The 15,848-nt window shown below is 67.2% G+C and overlaps 3 protein-coding genes across 5 annotated transcripts; 1 reads left to right on the top strand and 2 right to left on the bottom strand.

Annotated features, from left to right (window-relative positions):
* Window positions 1–1,059: 1,059 nt before the first annotated feature.
* Window positions 1,060–5,644, bottom strand: LCK (LCK proto-oncogene, Src family tyrosine kinase; the record flags this gene model as incomplete). Of its 2 annotated transcripts, XM_084300827.1 has the most annotated exons (12): window positions 1,060–1,345; window positions 1,679–1,810; window positions 2,266–2,419; window positions 2,502–2,578; window positions 2,962–3,141; window positions 4,069–4,221; window positions 4,535–4,684; window positions 4,770–4,873; window positions 4,967–5,065; window positions 5,191–5,281; window positions 5,362–5,443; window positions 5,543–5,644. In XM_084300827.1, 12 exons carry the CDS (start codon window positions 5,642–5,644, stop codon window positions 1,143–1,145), a joined length of 1,527 nt encoding a protein of 508 aa, XP_084156953.1. In that variant the 3' UTR covers window positions 1,060–1,142. The 2 variants fall into 2 exon arrangements, with proteins under 2 accessions (XP_084156953.1, XP_084156954.1); XM_084300828.1 differs by lacking the exon at window positions 4,069–4,221.
* A 4,022-nt stretch (window positions 5,645–9,666) lies between these two features.
* On the bottom strand, window positions 9,667–11,020 carry FAM167B (family with sequence similarity 167 member B). The gene is made up of 2 exons (XM_084300533.1): window positions 10,639–11,020; window positions 9,667–10,158 (listed from the first exon to the last, which is right to left on the bottom strand). The coding sequence occupies exons 1-2, from the start codon at window positions 10,918–10,920 to the stop codon at window positions 9,895–9,897; spliced, it is 546 nt and encodes a 181-aa protein (XP_084156659.1). The 5' UTR covers window positions 10,921–11,020; the 3' UTR covers window positions 9,667–9,894.
* Window positions 11,021–11,925: 905 nt separating this feature from the next.
* On the top strand, window positions 11,926–15,672 carry LOC311218231 (myotubularin-related protein 9-like). 2 transcript variants are annotated; one of them, XM_084300848.1, is made up of 12 exons: window positions 11,926–11,978; window positions 12,109–12,363; window positions 12,569–12,628; window positions 12,937–13,045; window positions 13,330–13,455; window positions 13,551–13,724; window positions 13,812–14,029; window positions 14,159–14,320; window positions 14,428–14,569; window positions 14,651–14,871; window positions 15,026–15,177; window positions 15,316–15,672. In XM_084300848.1, the coding sequence occupies exons 2-12, from the start codon at window positions 12,167–12,169 to the stop codon at window positions 15,477–15,479; spliced, it is 1,725 nt and encodes a 574-aa protein (XP_084156974.1). In that variant the 5' UTR covers window positions 11,926–11,978; window positions 12,109–12,166; the 3' UTR covers window positions 15,480–15,672. The 2 variants fall into 2 exon arrangements, with proteins under 2 accessions (XP_084156974.1, XP_084156975.1); XM_084300849.1 differs by lacking the exon at window positions 12,569–12,628.
* The last annotated feature ends 176 nt before the right edge of the window (window positions 15,673–15,848 follow it).

The following is a 15,848-nucleotide window of genomic DNA, read 5'->3' as shown; positions in this document are numbered from 1 at the left end:
GGCGGAACCATTGTGGAGAGGGGAGGGGGGGAGTGGGGAGGGAGGGGGGGAGGCAGGTGGGGAGGAACCATTTGTGAAGGCGGGGGGGGCCCGGTGAGGGACCCCCGGTGTGGGGGGGGCACCGCCAGGGCCCCGGTCCCGGTGGGGCTGGCGGGGGGGTCTCCAAAATCCTGTATGGCCCGGGGCAGGCGCTGCGGGACCGGGGGGGGGCTGAGGCTGAAGCCCTGAGCCCCTGCTGTGGGGCCCCCCGGCTGCTGCCCCCCCGGGAACCGGGGGGTCCCCAGTCCCCAGGGGCTCCCTGGTCCCAAAGTGCCCCCGGTCCTGAAGCCCTTTGGGGTCTCCACATGGTCCCCAGGGACCCACAGCCACCCCAGGGGCTCCCCTGTCCCAAAGCATCCCCGGTCCTGAAGCCCTTGGGGGGGTCCCGCACAGTCCCCAGGGACCCCACAGCCGCCCCAGGGGCTCCCTGGTCCCGAAGCCTCCCTGGTCTTGAGCTCTCTGGGGGTCCCCACACGGTTCCCAGGGACCTACAGCCACCCCAGGGGCTCCCCAACCCTGAAGCCCTTTGGGGTCCCTGCACGGTCCCCAGGACCCCACAATCACCCCAGGGCCTGAAGCCTTTCCAGTCCTGAAGCCCTTTGGGGGTTCCCACATGGTCCCCAGGGCCCCAAAGCCACCTCAGGGGCTCCCCTGTCCCAAAGCATCCCCCGTCATGAAGCCCTCTGGGGGTCCCCGCATGGTCCCCAGGGACCCAAAGCCACCCCAGGGCCTGAAACCTTTCCAGTCCTGAAGCCCTTTGGGGTCCCACACAGTTCCCAGGACCCTGAAGCTGCCCCAAGGGGCTCCCCGGTCCTGAAGCCCTTTGGGGGTCCCCACACAGTCCCCAGGACCCCACAGCCACCACCGGTGCAGACAGCGGCGGTGGCACACAGCCGGGTGGGCACATTGGCAAGTGGCATGTCCTCGAAGCCCGTGGGCCCTTCGCCTTTTGGGGGGCGATGTGTGCCTTCAGGAGCACCCCAAGTCTGTGCCGCTGCCCCCCCAGGTCCAAGCAGCGCCCATGGGGGGATGCAGAAAGAGTCTGTGGGGACCCCCAGCATGAGGGGGCCAAAGCGGGGCCCCCCCCGGGGCTGCGGGGGCCCTCAGGGCTGCTGCTGGTACTGGCCCTCGGTGGCAGTGAAGAAGTCCTCCAGCACGCTCTTCATGTAGTCGAAGGTGGGCCGCTCCTCGGGCCGCTCCTTCCAGCACTGCATCATCAGTTCGTACAGCTCCTGCGGGCAGTTGTCGGGCTGCGGCATGCGGTACCCGCGCTCCAGGTTCTGGATCACCTCGGGGTTGGTCATCCCTGCGAGGACAGAGCGGGTGGCACCGAATTCAAGTCACCCCCTTGCTGCTGGAAACCCCCTAAGTTGGCAAACCCCACGGGAAACGTTCCCTCTACCCCCCCTAAACCCCAAAATCCCCCCTGAATTTTGGGCCCGGCTGGCCACGTGCGCTGGGAAGAGGTTGAACCCATGGAGGGCTGGCAGGGAGCGGGGCCAGGCGGAGCGAGTGTGCGTGCGGGAGTGCATGCACACACTCACACGTGTGCGCCTGCGTGTGTGCATGCGTGTGTGTGTGTGTGTGTGTGTGTGTGTGTGTGAGCCCGTCTGCCACGCTGCTGCCGGGAAATCCTGACCTGGATACGGGATCCGGCCGTAGGTGACGATCTCGGTGAGCAGGATGCCGAAGGACCAGACGTCCGACTTGATGGTGAACGTCCCGTAATTAATCGCCTCCGGCGCCGTCCACTTAATGGGGAATTTAGCCCCTGAAAAAAAATAAAAATAAAAATAAAAATAAAAAATAAAACAAAACAAAACAAAACAAAATAAAATAAAATAAAATAAAATAAAATAAAATAAAATAAAATAAAATAAAATAAAATAAAATAAAAAGGGAGGGGGAAAAAAATAAAGTGCTGCAGCCGAGCTTTGCCCCCCTCTCTTTTTAACCTGCTGATGGGGTGGGTTTGGTGGCTGGCCCCCCATGCTCAGCTGCCCACCCGCACCAGCAGGGACCCCGCAGCGGGCAGCACGCCTGTGCCTGCAGCAGCCAGCAGATAGGGCTGGCAGCCCACCGATAGCAGGGCTGGGTGGGCTTGTGGGCTCTGGGCAGCCCCCTGCGGCTGGGGGGAGCGAGATGAGGGAGGGGATGGGGTATCAGGGGTCCCGGGGAAGGACAGCAGCCCCAGAGGGGATGTGCATGGGGCTGTGATGGGCGCACCCTCACGAGCCGTGTACTCGTTGTCCTCGATGAGGCGAGCCAGCCCAAAATCGGCGATTTTGCAGCACAGCGTGTCCGACACGAGGATGTTGGCAGCCCGCAGGTCGCGGTGGATGTAGTTCTTGGCCTCAATGAAGGCCATGCCTTCGGCGATCTGCAGGAGGGATTAATCACGTTAATTGGAGGAGTGGGATAGCTCCACCGGACCCCCTCCCCGTGGCTCTGTGCCCCCTCACCTGCGCAGCCATGTCCAGCAGCTTGTTGATGCTGAGCTTCACTCCCTCCGAGGTCTTGAGGAAATCCACCAGGCTGCCTGCAACGAAGGCACAGGTCTCAGCCTCCCACCGGCTGCCATCGTGGCAGAGGCTTTGCCAGGGCACCGACCCCTTCAGTGCAACGCCTGGTGTGGGGCTGGGGGGCTCACAGCCCCCGGGAGGGGGGCAGGAGACCAGGCTGCTGCAAGGTCCTTGTCCCCCAGCTCCCAGCCAGCACAGTGCCGTGGTGTGCAGGTTCAAAATCCCCCGGAACAGCTCAAAACACAAAAGCCAGCACCGACACGTGGTGCCCTGGTGGGTTTCCTGTGCCTGCCCTGTTGGGGATGGCGGTGGGAGAGGAAGGGACCCCAACCCCACACGGCCCCGAGCCGCCCCCCTGGGTGCCAGCCCCGCGGCGGGCAGCACCCCTTGGCACCCTCACCCTTCTCCATGTACTCGGTGATGATGTAGATGGGCTCCTTCGTCACCACGGCGTACAGCCGCACCAGCCGCGGGTGCTGCAGGTTCTTCATGAGGTTGGCCTCCGCCAGGAAGGCGCTGGGCGACATGCTGCCCTGCTTCAGGTTCTTGATGGCCACCTTGGTGTGGCCGTTGTAGAAGCCTGCGGAGAGAAAGGGGCACAGCGTGACCGGCGGGGGAGGCAGGGCTGTTGATTTCGGGCATCCCGACCCAAAAGCACACAAGGAAGGTGTTCGGGCTGCTGGATGAAGCCTGGTCCCAGGGGCACTGGGGACAGCGAGGGACTGTCTGGCCCCAAACTCTTGCAGCAGGGGACAGTCCCAGCCCCGTGTGTGCTCTGGCCACCTCCTGGGCAGAAGCCTGTAGCCACATTTGAACCCGCCAGGCAGAGATTTTTACCTGTGGCTTTTAGCCACCGAGAGGAAAGGAAACTTGGTGCTGGGCTTTTAACCCTCCGAGCGGCTCCCAGCAGGGCAGCTGGCGGAGCCGGGCAGCGCTGCCACAACCCAGCTCCTGAGAGAGACCCAGAGGGGATTTTCGGGTGCTGCAGCACCCATGGGAGCGAGGGCAGGGACCCTGCTTGGTGCCCTCCCCACTACGGCACCGGGACAGCAGGAGGAGCTTTTGCTGCTCAGCCGTAGGGTGCTGGAAGCCACACGCAGCCGCCGAGCCCCGGGTGCCCCCAGCGTGGCTTCAGCAGCCTCCCCGAGCCCTGCTCCCCCTGCAGAGCCACGCACGGTGCTCCTGTGCTGGTGCCAAGCCCCAGGTGCACGCAGCCCCCGTGCACAAACGCCTGCAGCCATGTCCTGGCAGGGAGCAGCACAGGGGTCGGGGTGGCCGTGGATGGGAGAAAGGGGAAGTTTGTGTGCTCTGGTTTATCCCCGGGGTTCCTTTCACTGCTGGTTTTCTCCCTTCTTCCAGAGCCCTTTGAAAAGCCGGTGTCCCACAGCTGAGGAGGTGCCGGCTGCGCCGTGTGGGGCCCCGGCTTCCCCCCCCCGAGCCTGTGCCGATGCCGCCCGCAGCAGAGCCCTGGTGCAGGAGGAAGCGCCCCGCTTTCACCCTGACTCACCCATCCAGACTTCTCCAAACTGCCCCGCTCCCAGCTTCTCCACCAGTTTCAGCGACTCCCTCGGCACCTCCCACTCGTCCTGCCACCACGGCTTCTGCGGCTTCTGGGTCCGGCACGGCTTGCCCAGGCGGGTGCACAGCCCGTCCGAGCTGCCTGCGGCACAGGGGGGGGAGGCAGCACCAGCATCAGCGAGCACAGGGTGCCTGGGTGTCCTGTCCCATCCCGTTCCCATCCCCAAACCATCCCCATTCATCCCATCCTATCCCCATCCCCATCCCATCCCATCCCATCCATCCCATCCCATCCCATCCCATCCCATCCCATCCCATCCATCCCATCCCATCCCATCCCATCCCATCCCATCCCATCCCATCCCATTGTGCCCATCCCATCCCATCCCATCCCATCCCATCCCATCCCATCCCATCCCACCCCACCCCACCCCACCCCTCAGGCCGGCACATACGTGTGTAATACTCCACCAGCTCGTGCAGGCTGCTGAAGGTGACGCGGGGGGAGATGTAGTACCCCCCGTTGTCCATGTTGCGGATCTTGTAGTGCTTCACCGTCTCGCCCTGGTTCTGGTCAAAGTCCCTCACCGACAGCGAGTAGGAGCCTGGGGAGGGGGGCACAGGGTGGGCACGGGCCCCTGGCACTCCTGGAGCACTCCCCGGTGCAGGAGGTGCCGGTGGCACCGGTACCTTTGGAGGTCTCGCTCTCGCGGATGAGGAAGGAGCCGTGCGTGTTGCCCGAGGCCAGGAGCTGTCTCTCGGCGTCCTTGCGGCTGAGGTTTTTGAAGAACCACCTGGGGACAGAGGGCAGGGTGAGGGCTGGGGGGTGCTGAAGCCCTTACATCTCTCCCCCGTGCCCGCACGGCTGCTCCCCAGCCCCTACTCACGGCTCGGGCTCCAGGCTGTTCACCATGGCCACGAAGTTGTAGGGGATCAAACCCTCCTGGCCCGTGGTGAGCGACTGCGCCCTCCACCACTCCCCGCTCCTGCAAGGACACGGCCACCTGAGTGTCCCCCCCCTGCTGCCGGGACCACCAGTGGCACCGGGGCACCAACTGGGGGGGGGACATGGGGAGACAGGGACATGGGGACCCCCTTGGTGCTCGCTCACTCTTCCAGGACGCGCAGCTTCTCGCCCTTCTGCAGCCCCAGGTCCCCGTCGTGGGTGGGCTCGTAGTCGTACAGGGCCACCACCAGCTTGTCTGGGGGAACAGGGGCAGGGTGGAGGCGGTGATGGGGGCACCCGCAGCCACCCCCCCACCCCTCCACGGCCAACCCTTACCCTGCAGGGGGGAGCACGGCGGAGACGTGGCCTCGTAGGACACCAGGGGATCGCGCACCTCGGAGCCATTGCGGATCAGCTGCTGGGCAGGGACAGGGGGAAACATCAGTGCCACCCCCCCACAGCCCCACATCACTCATGGGGAGATTTTTTGGCTGCTCTCTCCCCCCAACACACTCACCTGGCGCTTGCTGTCGGGGTCGATGGGGTAGTTGCAGTGCTCGCAGATGTCGATGTTCTCGATCCAGTCGTCGTCGTAGTCCGAGCTGCAGCAGCAGCCCATGGTGGCTGCACGGGGCAGTGAGCGCAGCCGTCACCCCCACGGCACCCCCATCCCCATCTCTGCACCCCCCTGCCCCAACCCCGCTCCCATCCGTCCCACCGCCCACATCACCGGGCCCTTCCTGCGCGCCCCGAGGGCATCCCCCGGCTCTGTCCCCAGCCCTGTTTCCTCCTAGCTTTGTTTTCTTCTGGCTTAGGTGAGCACGGAGGGTGATTTCTCTCGAGACGCCCCCACCTCGAGCACCAGCCCCGGTGCCCTGCGTGGGCCGAGGGGGCCTCCTTCGTGTCACTTTTGCCTTCCTGCAAAATCCGTCAGAGCCCGGCGCTGCGTCACGTGGAAATGGCAGCCCACGGCCCTGGAAAAAGCTCTTCTGCAGAATCCCCCGCACCCACGCCGCCAGGATCTGCCCCCTCCCAGGCCTGGCCCCAAACCCCTTTCCCCAGGCGCTGACGGGGAGCTCGGGGGCTTCGGGGGGCCCCGTGTGGTTTCTGCAGGCGCCAAGCTCTCGGAGCCTCCTCCGGGAGCCACCCAGGGGTCCCTGCCCAAGAACTAGCGGCCGCTTTTGGTGGGGGGGAGCTGTGGCCTCTGGGCAGGCGGTGCAGCAGGGGGGGTCCCCGGGGATGGCAGAGCCCAGAGCTGCTTGGGGACGATGCCCACCAGCGCTGCCGTCACTTTTTCCTCCTCGGTTTCCCGACCAGGACTCACGGCACAGCTTTATTTTGGCAGGCACAGCTCTGTTTTCGCAGGCACCCCCTTAAACCTGGGGTGCTGCTGGGGAGGGCAACATTACAGCTGTGCACGGGGCTTCCGAGGGGCACGCACCCACTCTGTGCCGCTGGGGACACAAGGAATGGCCCTGCAGAGGTCCCTGGGGGGCTCGGTGTCCCCTGGGTGCCACCGGAGCCAGGTGCCACCAGGAGAGGCACAGCCCCGTGTTTGGAGAGCGGGGGCACCCTGCGCTCACCTCCCCACGGAGGGGGCAGCAGGACAGGGGCAGGGCCACCCCCTTACCGTGCCTGGGGGGACACAGGGGACATCAGCACCGTTCCCACGGGGCCACCTCGGGGTGCCCACCACCACGGTGGCTGACGGGAGTGATTGTGGCAAGGAGAAGGTGGACGAGCGAGCCCACCCGCACCATGTCCAGGGCCTGGAAGCCGCCCTGGTGCTTTCGGCTTCCGCTGCCGCCTCTTTGAGAGCTCTCTCACAGCACCTCGGCCGCCTCTGGGGCCTGCAGGGCACGGGCAAGACCCCGGCAATGCCCCGAGACAAAGCCAGGACCCGAACCTGAGCCTGAGCCTGGCCCCATGGAAGAAAAGCCCCCACGCTCCCAACCTGCACGTAGCACTTCAAACGCCCGTCTACCGAAGCGGTGCCAGGAGATGTTTTTTCCTTTCTGCGAGAAGCCGGGGTTCAGAGGGAGGTGCTGCTATCGTCGTTTTTTTGTGCTTTTTTTTTTTCTTATGTGCTCAAGCCACAGCGTAATTTCCACCGAGCAACCGTTTCACCTGCTCGGCGCGAGGGCTGCGCCGCGGCTCGGGGCGTTTGAAGTCAGGTTTTTGCGCCTGCATCTGTGCAAACGAATTTCTGCTGCGAAGGTTGCGTGAGAGCGAGGTGGCCGTGCCCCTAACCCCGTGCCTCGCCGTGTCCCCCCCCGGTGCGTGGCTGCGTGTGCACGGGGGTACACGAGCAGCCCCCGGCCTCCTCCTACTTGTGCCGGCCCTGCTGCATGTGCCTGTCCGGCCAGGGCTGGACACTTTGGTCACGAGCGTGGGCGGGCGCCAGCAGGGCTGTGGCTGGGCTGGTCCCCAAGCTGGGTGTCCCCAAATCTGCTGTGACCCAGCTGGACACCAGCCCTGCATCTTGCTGAACCCGGGGAGCCGGCCCCGACGCGCCATCACGGCGGGCAGGGAGGCGTTTGCTCCAAAACAGCACCAAAAAAGCACCAAAAACAGACACATCTTGGCCTAAAACCGTCCTCAACGGGGCTGTGGTGGGCCAGGACTAACCCGCTGCTCTTCCCACAGCTCTGCGGACAGGGCCTGGCGTTGGGGACACGGCGCCCGTTTTGCCCCGAAGATGGGGGCTCGGGGTCAGGACTGTGAGGGGGCAGCGCTCGCACCCCGGGTGGGCACCGGGCAGCGGGGCGGCCGCTGTCACCCCCCCTGGGTGGCTCCAGCAGGACGGGGAGCACTGGGGCTGCTCCCCATGTCACCGCCCGACCCCCTAGGCAACCAGTGCTCCCAGTGCCACAGTGGCAATCCCCCATTAACACCCCTCCACGGAGCCACATCAGAAGGCACAACACCCCCTGCCCCAGGCACCCCGCGGATCCCGGCACCCGTTGAGGGGCGCAGACCCCTGCCCCGGCCCCCGTTACCTGGTGGCAGCGAGGTGAGGACGAGCAGCTCTCAGATTCCCATGGCCGGGCAGCAGCAGTGAGGACCCCGACCCCGCTCACGTCCTCCCCATCAGCAGCGGGCACGCGGTGACCGGCCGGGTGCGCAGCCACGACCCCGCAGGCGGGCGCGCGCTCCCTGCCGCCGCTGCTGCTCGCTCTTGCTCGCCGCCTGCCCTGGTTTCCTGCCTCATGAGCAAACTCTAGAGAAGCTGGTTCACAGCTCGCGCACGACCGCAAAGAGCTAGTGACAAACCCCGAAGCTTCCTGCTCAGCCCCAGCTGGGCTGCGCGAGGGGGGTCCCTGATCCGGGCGCCCCCAGCCCCAGCTGGGCGAGGGGACACCGAGGGACACGGAGGGACATGGAGATGTTTGCTCAAGGGGAGCGGGGTCCCGTGAGCTGGGTATTGTCAGCGTGGCGCCAGCAATGGCTGGGATTTTGTCACCCACTGCCCAGGATGTTTTGACCCCCCTGTCCCCTCTGCAGCCCCCTCCCCAGTGCTCAATGTCTGCAGGCTTGGTGCTGGCTTTGCCGTGCCGGACCCCGTGTGGGCTGTGTGACACCACTCGCACCCGCAGCCCCCGCTTTGGCTGCCCCCACTGCATCACCCGAGGCCTCAGCACCCCGAGAGCCACAGCGCTGGCCGGGCTGGGGACAAAGCCAAGGGGACGCCTCGTGCCCAGGCTGTGCCACGCCACCAGCCCCCTGGGTTTTTGGAAACAGCTCAGAGCAGAGCAACCACAAAACTATTGTCTTGGCTTCTGTGATCAGACATGAAGCCGCAGGTACCTGCTGGCTGCTCTGCGGAGGCATGGGCAGGAAGCCCAGCCTGTGCTGGGGGGGAGCTGCGTCAGCGGGGGGAGCGCGGTGGCAAACACAGCACCCACCCTCGGAGACATTTCCCCGGGGCAGCCGAGCGGCCCCGCTCCCGTTGTGCTCCCCAACGCCAGGGGTGCCCCAGGCAAGGCGTGCCGCAGCCTCGGGGGGCATGTGCAGTTCTCCCTGTGTCCCGCTGTTACCCTGGGAGGGGGAAGCAGCACCCAAAAAAGGTCCCTGAGGCACCCCCTGAGGTCCCTGCGCCATCCCGCGTCTCCCCTGACACCGCTTGTGAAAAGCATTCTGTGAAAGTCGCACCCCGGCCGTGACAACTTCTTCTGCAAAGTGTTTGGTGTGGATGGAACAAGCAAAAGCAAAGCCCCCCCCAACCCATCCAGCACCACCCAGGGCCCCTCTCCTGCACCGGGGGGCCGGGGTCGGGGCAGGATGGGGTTGTGGGGGCCCCGAGCGCAGCCCCCAGCACCTCCTGGCCTCGAGACCCAGCTCCCAGCCCACAGGCGGCTCGGTGACGAGCATTTCCTGCGGTGGCACAGCCCCAGCACCCATCGCAGCCGGTGCCTGGGGAGGGGCTGGCAGCGGGGTGCCCAAAACACAGCCCCATCCCTCCTGCACGGGGTGACAAAGGCGGTGAGAAGCCCCCAGCCCACGGGACAGCGCCAGGAGCGCACCCCCTCCGGCCACCCCACCCCAAAGGGCTGGGAGCCACATTTTGGGGGCACAGGCAGGCGCCTGGGTGCACGGAACAGAACCCCCTGGCTCTTACCACCACCTCCTTTTATTCCTCCTCAAGTTTTTTGTGCACCTTGCTGACCCCACCATCCCCGGGGACAGGGCTGTGGGTGCCCCAGGACGCCCTGTGTCCCACGGGGACAGTGGCATTTCCCAGAGCACTGAGCACCCCCTGCACCAGGCAGCTCAGCCCCAGCCCCGCCATCCCCACGCTGCTTCAGGAGGCACCCGCGAGCCCCACCGAGCCTGGGTGCACCCCTGGGTGCCCGCGGGGCCCCGCCAGGCTCAGCAGAGGGAGAAGCGCCGGGAGTTGATGTTCATGCGGGTGACGCCGATGTGCTTCAGCGGCATGGAGAGCAGGAAGGCGGCCTTGGGGGGGATGTTGCAGAGCAGATCCGAGTCTTCCTCGCAGCCCTCGAGGCCAAAGGTGGCGTCGTCCAGCATCTCCTTGTGCTGGTGGCAGGCCTGCTCCACCTTCAGCCGGTGCAGCTGCGCCCGCAGGCGCATCAGCTGCTGCGCCAGGCGCTGGTCTGCAGCCTGCAGCTCCTGCTGCGGGGACACCACGGGGCCGTCAGCACCGCAGCCCCCCCCCCCCAGGGACACAGCCACGGTGCACGGCCAGAGGGGGCTCAGCAGGGTGCTGGGGCTTGGCCGGGGCACAGCCCCCTTGGGCACTGGGGATGTGCGGTCCTGGGGTCAGCACGGAGCCAAAATCCCAGGCTGGCAGGGGGGTGTGCACATATACACAGCCCTGGGGGGGGCTCAGGGAGGTTTGTGCCCACACGGCTGCTGCCTCTGCTGCACCAGCAAAGGTCAGGCAGCCATGCCCCAGCAGGGCAGCAGGAGGGGGTGCCAAGCACAGGGCGACCACCCATGGCACTGGGCAGAGCCCCAAGCACCTGGCAAAAATCCCCGTCCAGCGGCCGTGCTGGCAAAAAAAGGGCAAAGCTGGGGGGGTTGCAGCTGGAGCCCCCCCTGCCAGGGCTGGGCACCACCCCGTGCACCCCTCGCCCCCCAGAAGCTACTCACCAGCTCCGTCCTGAGCCACTCCAGAGCCGCCCCCACGGTGGGGAAGCCGCAGACGCCGCCGTCCCGCTCGCCCTTGGGGTTCCCCGGGGTCCCCTCGGCCCCGGCGGGGGCCCGGCTGCCCCAGGGCTGCCCCCGCACCCTGGCCTCCCACTCGAGGTAGGACGGGCGCCGCGTCTGCAGCTTCAGCTTGGCCGTCAGCGCCTTGAGGCCCGCCAGGCTCTCCTCGCCCATGGGTGGCTCCTCGGCACCCAGCTCGCTGAATCTCAGCTGCCCCAGGGCCATGGCTCGGGGAGGAGGGGGGGGCACCGACCCCAACCCCAAAAAGCTCCTGGCTGCAGCCCTTTATCCACCCCCGGAGCCGGAGCGCCCGGACACGCCGGGATGATGCTAACGGGCAGGAACTTTGTACTGGGGGTTTGGTTTTTATTTTTTCCTTTGCGGGTCCAGCATCATCGCCTCCGGCTGGGAGGAGGCGCCCCGAGGGCTCAGCCCGGTTATCGGCACGGACTGACCCCGGCTTCCCGGCCCCGGGCTGGGCGCGGGGGGGTTGGGGGGGGGGGGGGAAGGTTGCTAAAAAAAGGGGAAAGGAAGGAAAACGAGCGGCTCCTCGTGAACCGGGGGGGGGGGCGGGACACGGGGGAAGGACGCGGGGCTGCCGGCTCCTGGGCACCTCTGGGCGCATCTGGGCACCGCTGGGGGGCCTTAAAGGTGGGACCCTCGGGGGGGCACAGCGCTCCCGGCCCCCCCGGGGCAGCATTCAGCCGTTCCCTGCCCCATTTTTCTCCTCCCCCCCGGCCCCGCAGACCTCCCCTCTCTCCTCTTGGGACCACCCTAAACCCGCCCCCCCCTCCGCCCAGCCCTGCGAGCCCCCGGGGCTGTGCAGGCACCCCCAGCCCCCCCGTTTTCCCCCCCCCATTACCCCCCCAGGTCCCTGCTGGCACCCCGATGTGCCCCCCTCGCAGCCCGGCTGCTGCCCCGTTCCCCCCCCCAGTCGCCCCCTGCTTGCCCCCCACCACCGAGAGCCGCGGATCGGAGCAGGTAAGCCCGGGGGGGGGCCCGCTACGAGCCACTCACCGCCCCCTCCTCCTCCTCTTCCTCCCCCCTTCTTCCTCCTCCTCCTCCTCCTCCCCGCCCGGCAGCGCCCTGCAGCCGCCCCCGCCCCGTGCCGCGGAGAGCTGGGGGGGGACACCCAGGACCCAGCAACCCCAAATCCCCCCCCCCAGCACCCAGCGCTGGGTGCCCGCGGGCTGCTCACCCCCCTCGGCCCCGTGCCTCAGTTTCCCCACCTGCGCCGCGGGGAGGAAGCGAGCGAGGCGCCCCGCGGGGAGGAAGCTGCAGAGGTGACAAGCAGAGGCCGAAGGGCCCCAGCGTGGCTCGGGGAGGGAAGAAAAAGGACGGGGGGGACGGGGTGCGGAGGGGGATTTCCAGGCCCTGCTGCGCCCGCTCACGATTTCCCCTTTCTCCCTCCAGCCCCGCCGGAGGCAGCCGCAGCGGGACCCGCAGCCCGGCCACCGCCGCCGCCGCCGCCATGGAGTTCTCGGAGCTGATCAAGACGGCGACGGTGGAGAGCGTGCTGCTGGCGGGCACGGGGCTGCCGCCGGTGAGGGGGACGCTGTGCATCACCAGCCACCACCTGCTCCTCTCCTCCTGCCCCGGGGGGGACGGCCAGCCCGGCACCGTGGAGCTCTGGCTGCTCATCCGCAACGTGGACGCGGTGGAGAAGAGGTGGGTTGGGTGCCCCCCCCCCGCTGCCGGCCCCGAGACCCCCTCAGTGGCGTCACCTCACGTCGGCAGGGGGGGGAAAATTCCCCTCCCCGCTGCCCTCCCAGCGGCTGCGGCCGCCGAGCCTCGTCCCTCCTCTTCCCCACGGCCCACGCTGGGGATGCTTGCAGCGCCGGGCGTTGACCTCCTCTTCTCCTCCGTGCCTCAGAGTGCAGAATTTAGGCTGGTACCAGCCCCCCCGGACTAACGGCTCCCCGCGAGACACCAGGTTTGGCTTTTAGCGCTCTCGGCTCTGCTAAACCCGCCCGGCAGCGCCCGGCTTCGTGCTAACCCCGCTCCGCAGGGCAGGGGCAGCTGCTCCGAGGAGGGGAGATGATGGAAATCGCAGCTCCGGGCACACGTGAGGCCAGTGCCGGATGAGAGCCAACGGGATCCCGGTCGCCTCGGCACGGCGCTTTGCCTTGCTCCATCCTCCCGGGGAGCGGGGGCAGCTCCCTGCTGCTGGCTGTCCGCGTGCGCAGCCCCCTCCTGCCCGCGCAGCCCCGCTGCCGGCCCTGACCCCGCTGCCTTCCCCAGGCTCGCCGGCTCCTCCGGCACCATCACGCTGCGGTGCAAAGACCTGAAGGTGCTGCAGCTGGAGATCCCGGGCATGGAGGAGTGCCTGAACATCGCCAGCTCCATCGAGGTGAGCCCCGGGTGGTGGGCGAGCCGTGCCGGAGCCGCTCCGGGCTGCAAAGGGTTGGCAGGAGAAGGTGGCTGCCTGCAGTGTTTGCTCTGGGTCCGTCATTACCGTGGGTAAACACTCAGCTCCTGGGCTCTGTTTGCACGGGCACTCGGCGATGCCAGCCCTCGCTTGCAGCTGGGACGTGGCCATGAGGAAGGAACGGGGATGGGGGCTGCAGGGGGGGGACGGTGGGGACGTTCCCAGATGTCCCCGCACGCCCCAGCTCCACCTTCGCTCTGCTCCAGGCTCTCTCCTCGGTGGACTCCGTGATGATGATGTACCCGTTCTTCTACAGACCCCAGGACCTGCGGCTCGAGGAGGGCTGGCACCTCTTCCCCCTCGAGCAATACTTCCAAAAAATCGCCGCAGAGGTGAGCCTGGGGAGGGGAGACCCAGCTGGCAGGGGAGGGGGAGAAGCGACTCCCTCGACCCACACCCTGCTGCCCCCATCCCGCTTCTCCCCCAGACGAGCCAGTGGCGGCTGAGCGACCTGAACAGGGATTTCACCACCTGCCCCACGTACCCCGCGGGCGTCATCGTGCCGGCGGCCGTGAGCGACGACACCTTGCGGAGAGCGGCCCGATTCCGGCAGGGCGGGCGCTTCCCCGTCCTCAGCTATTACCACCCCAGGAACGGGACCGTGAGTCCGTCTCCCCAGCCCTCTCCCACCACCGTCCCACCCTGCCGAGCCCCCAGCCCCAGCTACCCGCGGCCCCTCGCCCCGCAGGTGATGCTCCGCAGCAGCCAGCCGCTGACGGGCCCCAACCGAAAGCGCTGCCCCGAGGACGAGGCGCTGCTGGGGACGGTCCTGGACGAGGGCGAGCGGGGCTTCATCATCGACACGCGGTCGGCACAGGCGGCGAAGCAGGCGCGGATGACGGGGGGTGGCACGGAGCCCAAATCCTCCTACCCGCAGTGGAAGCGGCTGCACCGGCCCCTGGAGCGGTGAGGAGCTGCGCCAAAGCCTGGCTCCCATAATTAGGGCGATCATGCTGTCCCGCAGCCAGCACGGCACCCCCAGCCCCCCAAAACCAGCCCCACCAAGCCCCTCACCCCATTTTCCCTCCTGCCCAGAGGCCGCCCGCTGCAGGAGAGCTTCATTAAGCTGGTGGAAGCCTGCAACGACGCCTCGCTCAGCATGGACCGCTGGCTGAGCCGCCTGGAGAGCTGCCGCTGGCTGAGTCACGTCAAGGCAGCCCTGAGCACGGCCTGCCTGGCCGCACAGTGCCTCGACAGGTAGGGGGGCTGCTGCCACCCCAAAGCCCCTCGCTGTGACCAAAGCACCATGGCACCAGCCACGGGCAGGGCTGGCAGTGCCCTGATTGCCTGTGCCCCCCCCGCAGGGAGGAGGCCAGCGTGCTGGTGCACGGCGCGGAGGGGACGGACACGACGCTGCTGGTGACGGCGCTGGCGCAGGTGATCCTGGACCCGGGCTGCCGCACCATGGTGGGCTTCCAGGGGCTGCTGGAGCGGGAGTGGATCGAGGTGAGAGCGGCAGAAGCGAGGCTGGGCACCCCCGGTTGCCTTCACCCCTGTTATTTACCCCGCTTTTTTGGGGTCCCGCAGGCCGGACACCCCTTCCACCTCCGCTGCGCCCGCTCTGCCTACTCCCACGCCCGGCTGAAGCAGGAGGCGCCGCTGTTCCTCCTCTTCCTCGACTGCGTGTGGCAGCTGAGCCGCCAGTTCCCCTTCTCCCTGGAGTTCGGCGAGAGCCTCCTCCTCACCCTCTTCGACAACGCCTATGCCTCCGACTACGGCACCTTCCTCTGCAACAACGAGAAGGAGAGGCGAGTGCTGGGAGGTGGGGATGGCAGCGCCCTGTAGGAGCAGTGCCACGGCCACCTCCCTGCCCCTGGGCAGAGCCAAACCCTCTCGGTAACACCTGGGGTCAGCCCCAGCCCCGTGCCCCGGGGACTGAGACGCTTCTCGACGCTCCCGTAGGTGCCTGTGTAAAGTGAAGGAGAACACGCACTCCCTCTGGGCCTGGCTGAACCAGCCTGAGGAGAAGAAGAAGTACCTGAACCCCCTCTACTCGCACAACCCGCTGGTCATCTGGCCCTCCGTGGAGCCCCAGAGCATCCAGCTGTGGCAGGGTAAGCCGGGGCCAGCCCTGGGGCCTTTTCCCAAACCCGAGGCCGGAGCCGTGCTCGCGGACACCACCTCAGGCTGGGTGGCTTAGGGCAAGCTGCTCAGCTCTTCCTCCTGCTGTGACACAACCCCTCTCCTCCTAGGTTTATTCTTCCGCTGGATCCGTCCCTCCCAGTACCTGGAGGAGGCCCGGGCAGAGATGCAGAGGTTGGTGGAGGCCAACGAGGCGCCTGCCAAGGAGAGCGCAGGGAGCAGGCTGAGCCGGTCGCTCTCCGACCCTGCTGCTCGGACGGAGAACGAAAGATGATCGGCAGCACGGGCACCTCGGTCCTGGCAATCACATCCCCCTCACCCATCACCGTGGGCTGAGGGGTCAAGGCAATGCAGTTTTCCACGGGATGTGTGCGGGACACTCACCCTGTGGAGCCCAGGGAAGGCTGCGCGCACCAGCAGCGTGGACAGCCCAGGGAGAGGGGGGACAGACGCGCTTCAGCAGCCTCTCAGCCATGCAGACTGAACGTGGCACAGTAAAGTGGTGTCTCGCAGTCTGCTCCTGCGTTGTGTGGTGTTCCTCGGGCAGGAGCTGGGCAGCGCAGGGCTCTGCAGCAGCAGGAGCAGCCCCGCTCCCTCAGGCAGGTTCCTGCTCTGTTCCCCAGCGGGATCACGGCAGCTCTCG

This window comes from Netta rufina (assembly GCF_964035555.1).
Source record: "Netta rufina genome assembly, chromosome: 23".
NCBI lineage: Eukaryota > Metazoa > Chordata > Aves > Anseriformes > Anatidae > Netta > Netta rufina.
Note: the sequence above shows the minus strand (reverse complement) of the source record. Positions and strands in the feature narration are given on the sequence as shown.

What these genes read in the sequence shown, in the direction of transcription:
- FAM167B (XM_084300533.1), bottom strand. Translation starts at nt 10,920, where the DNA reads ATGGCCCTGGGGCAGCTGAGATTCAGCGAGCTGGGTGCCGAGGAGCCA. An exon ending in AGTGGCTCAGGACGGAGCTG is followed by an intron (nt 10,159 to 10,638) that starts GTGAGTAGCTTC and finishes GTGTCCCCGCAG; the next exon opens with CAGGAGCTGCAGGCTGCAGA.
- LOC311218231 (XM_084300848.1), top strand. Translation starts at nt 12,167, where the DNA reads ATGGAGTTCTCGGAGCTGATCAAGACGGCGACGGTGGAGAGCGTGCTG. An exon ending in ACATCGCCAGCTCCATCGAG is followed by an intron (nt 13,046 to 13,329) that starts GTGAGCCCCGGG and finishes GCTCTGCTCCAG; the next exon opens with GCTCTCTCCTCGGTGGACTC. An exon ending in TCCAAAAAATCGCCGCAGAG is followed by an intron (nt 13,456 to 13,550) that starts GTGAGCCTGGGG and finishes CTTCTCCCCCAG; the next exon opens with ACGAGCCAGTGGCGGCTGAG.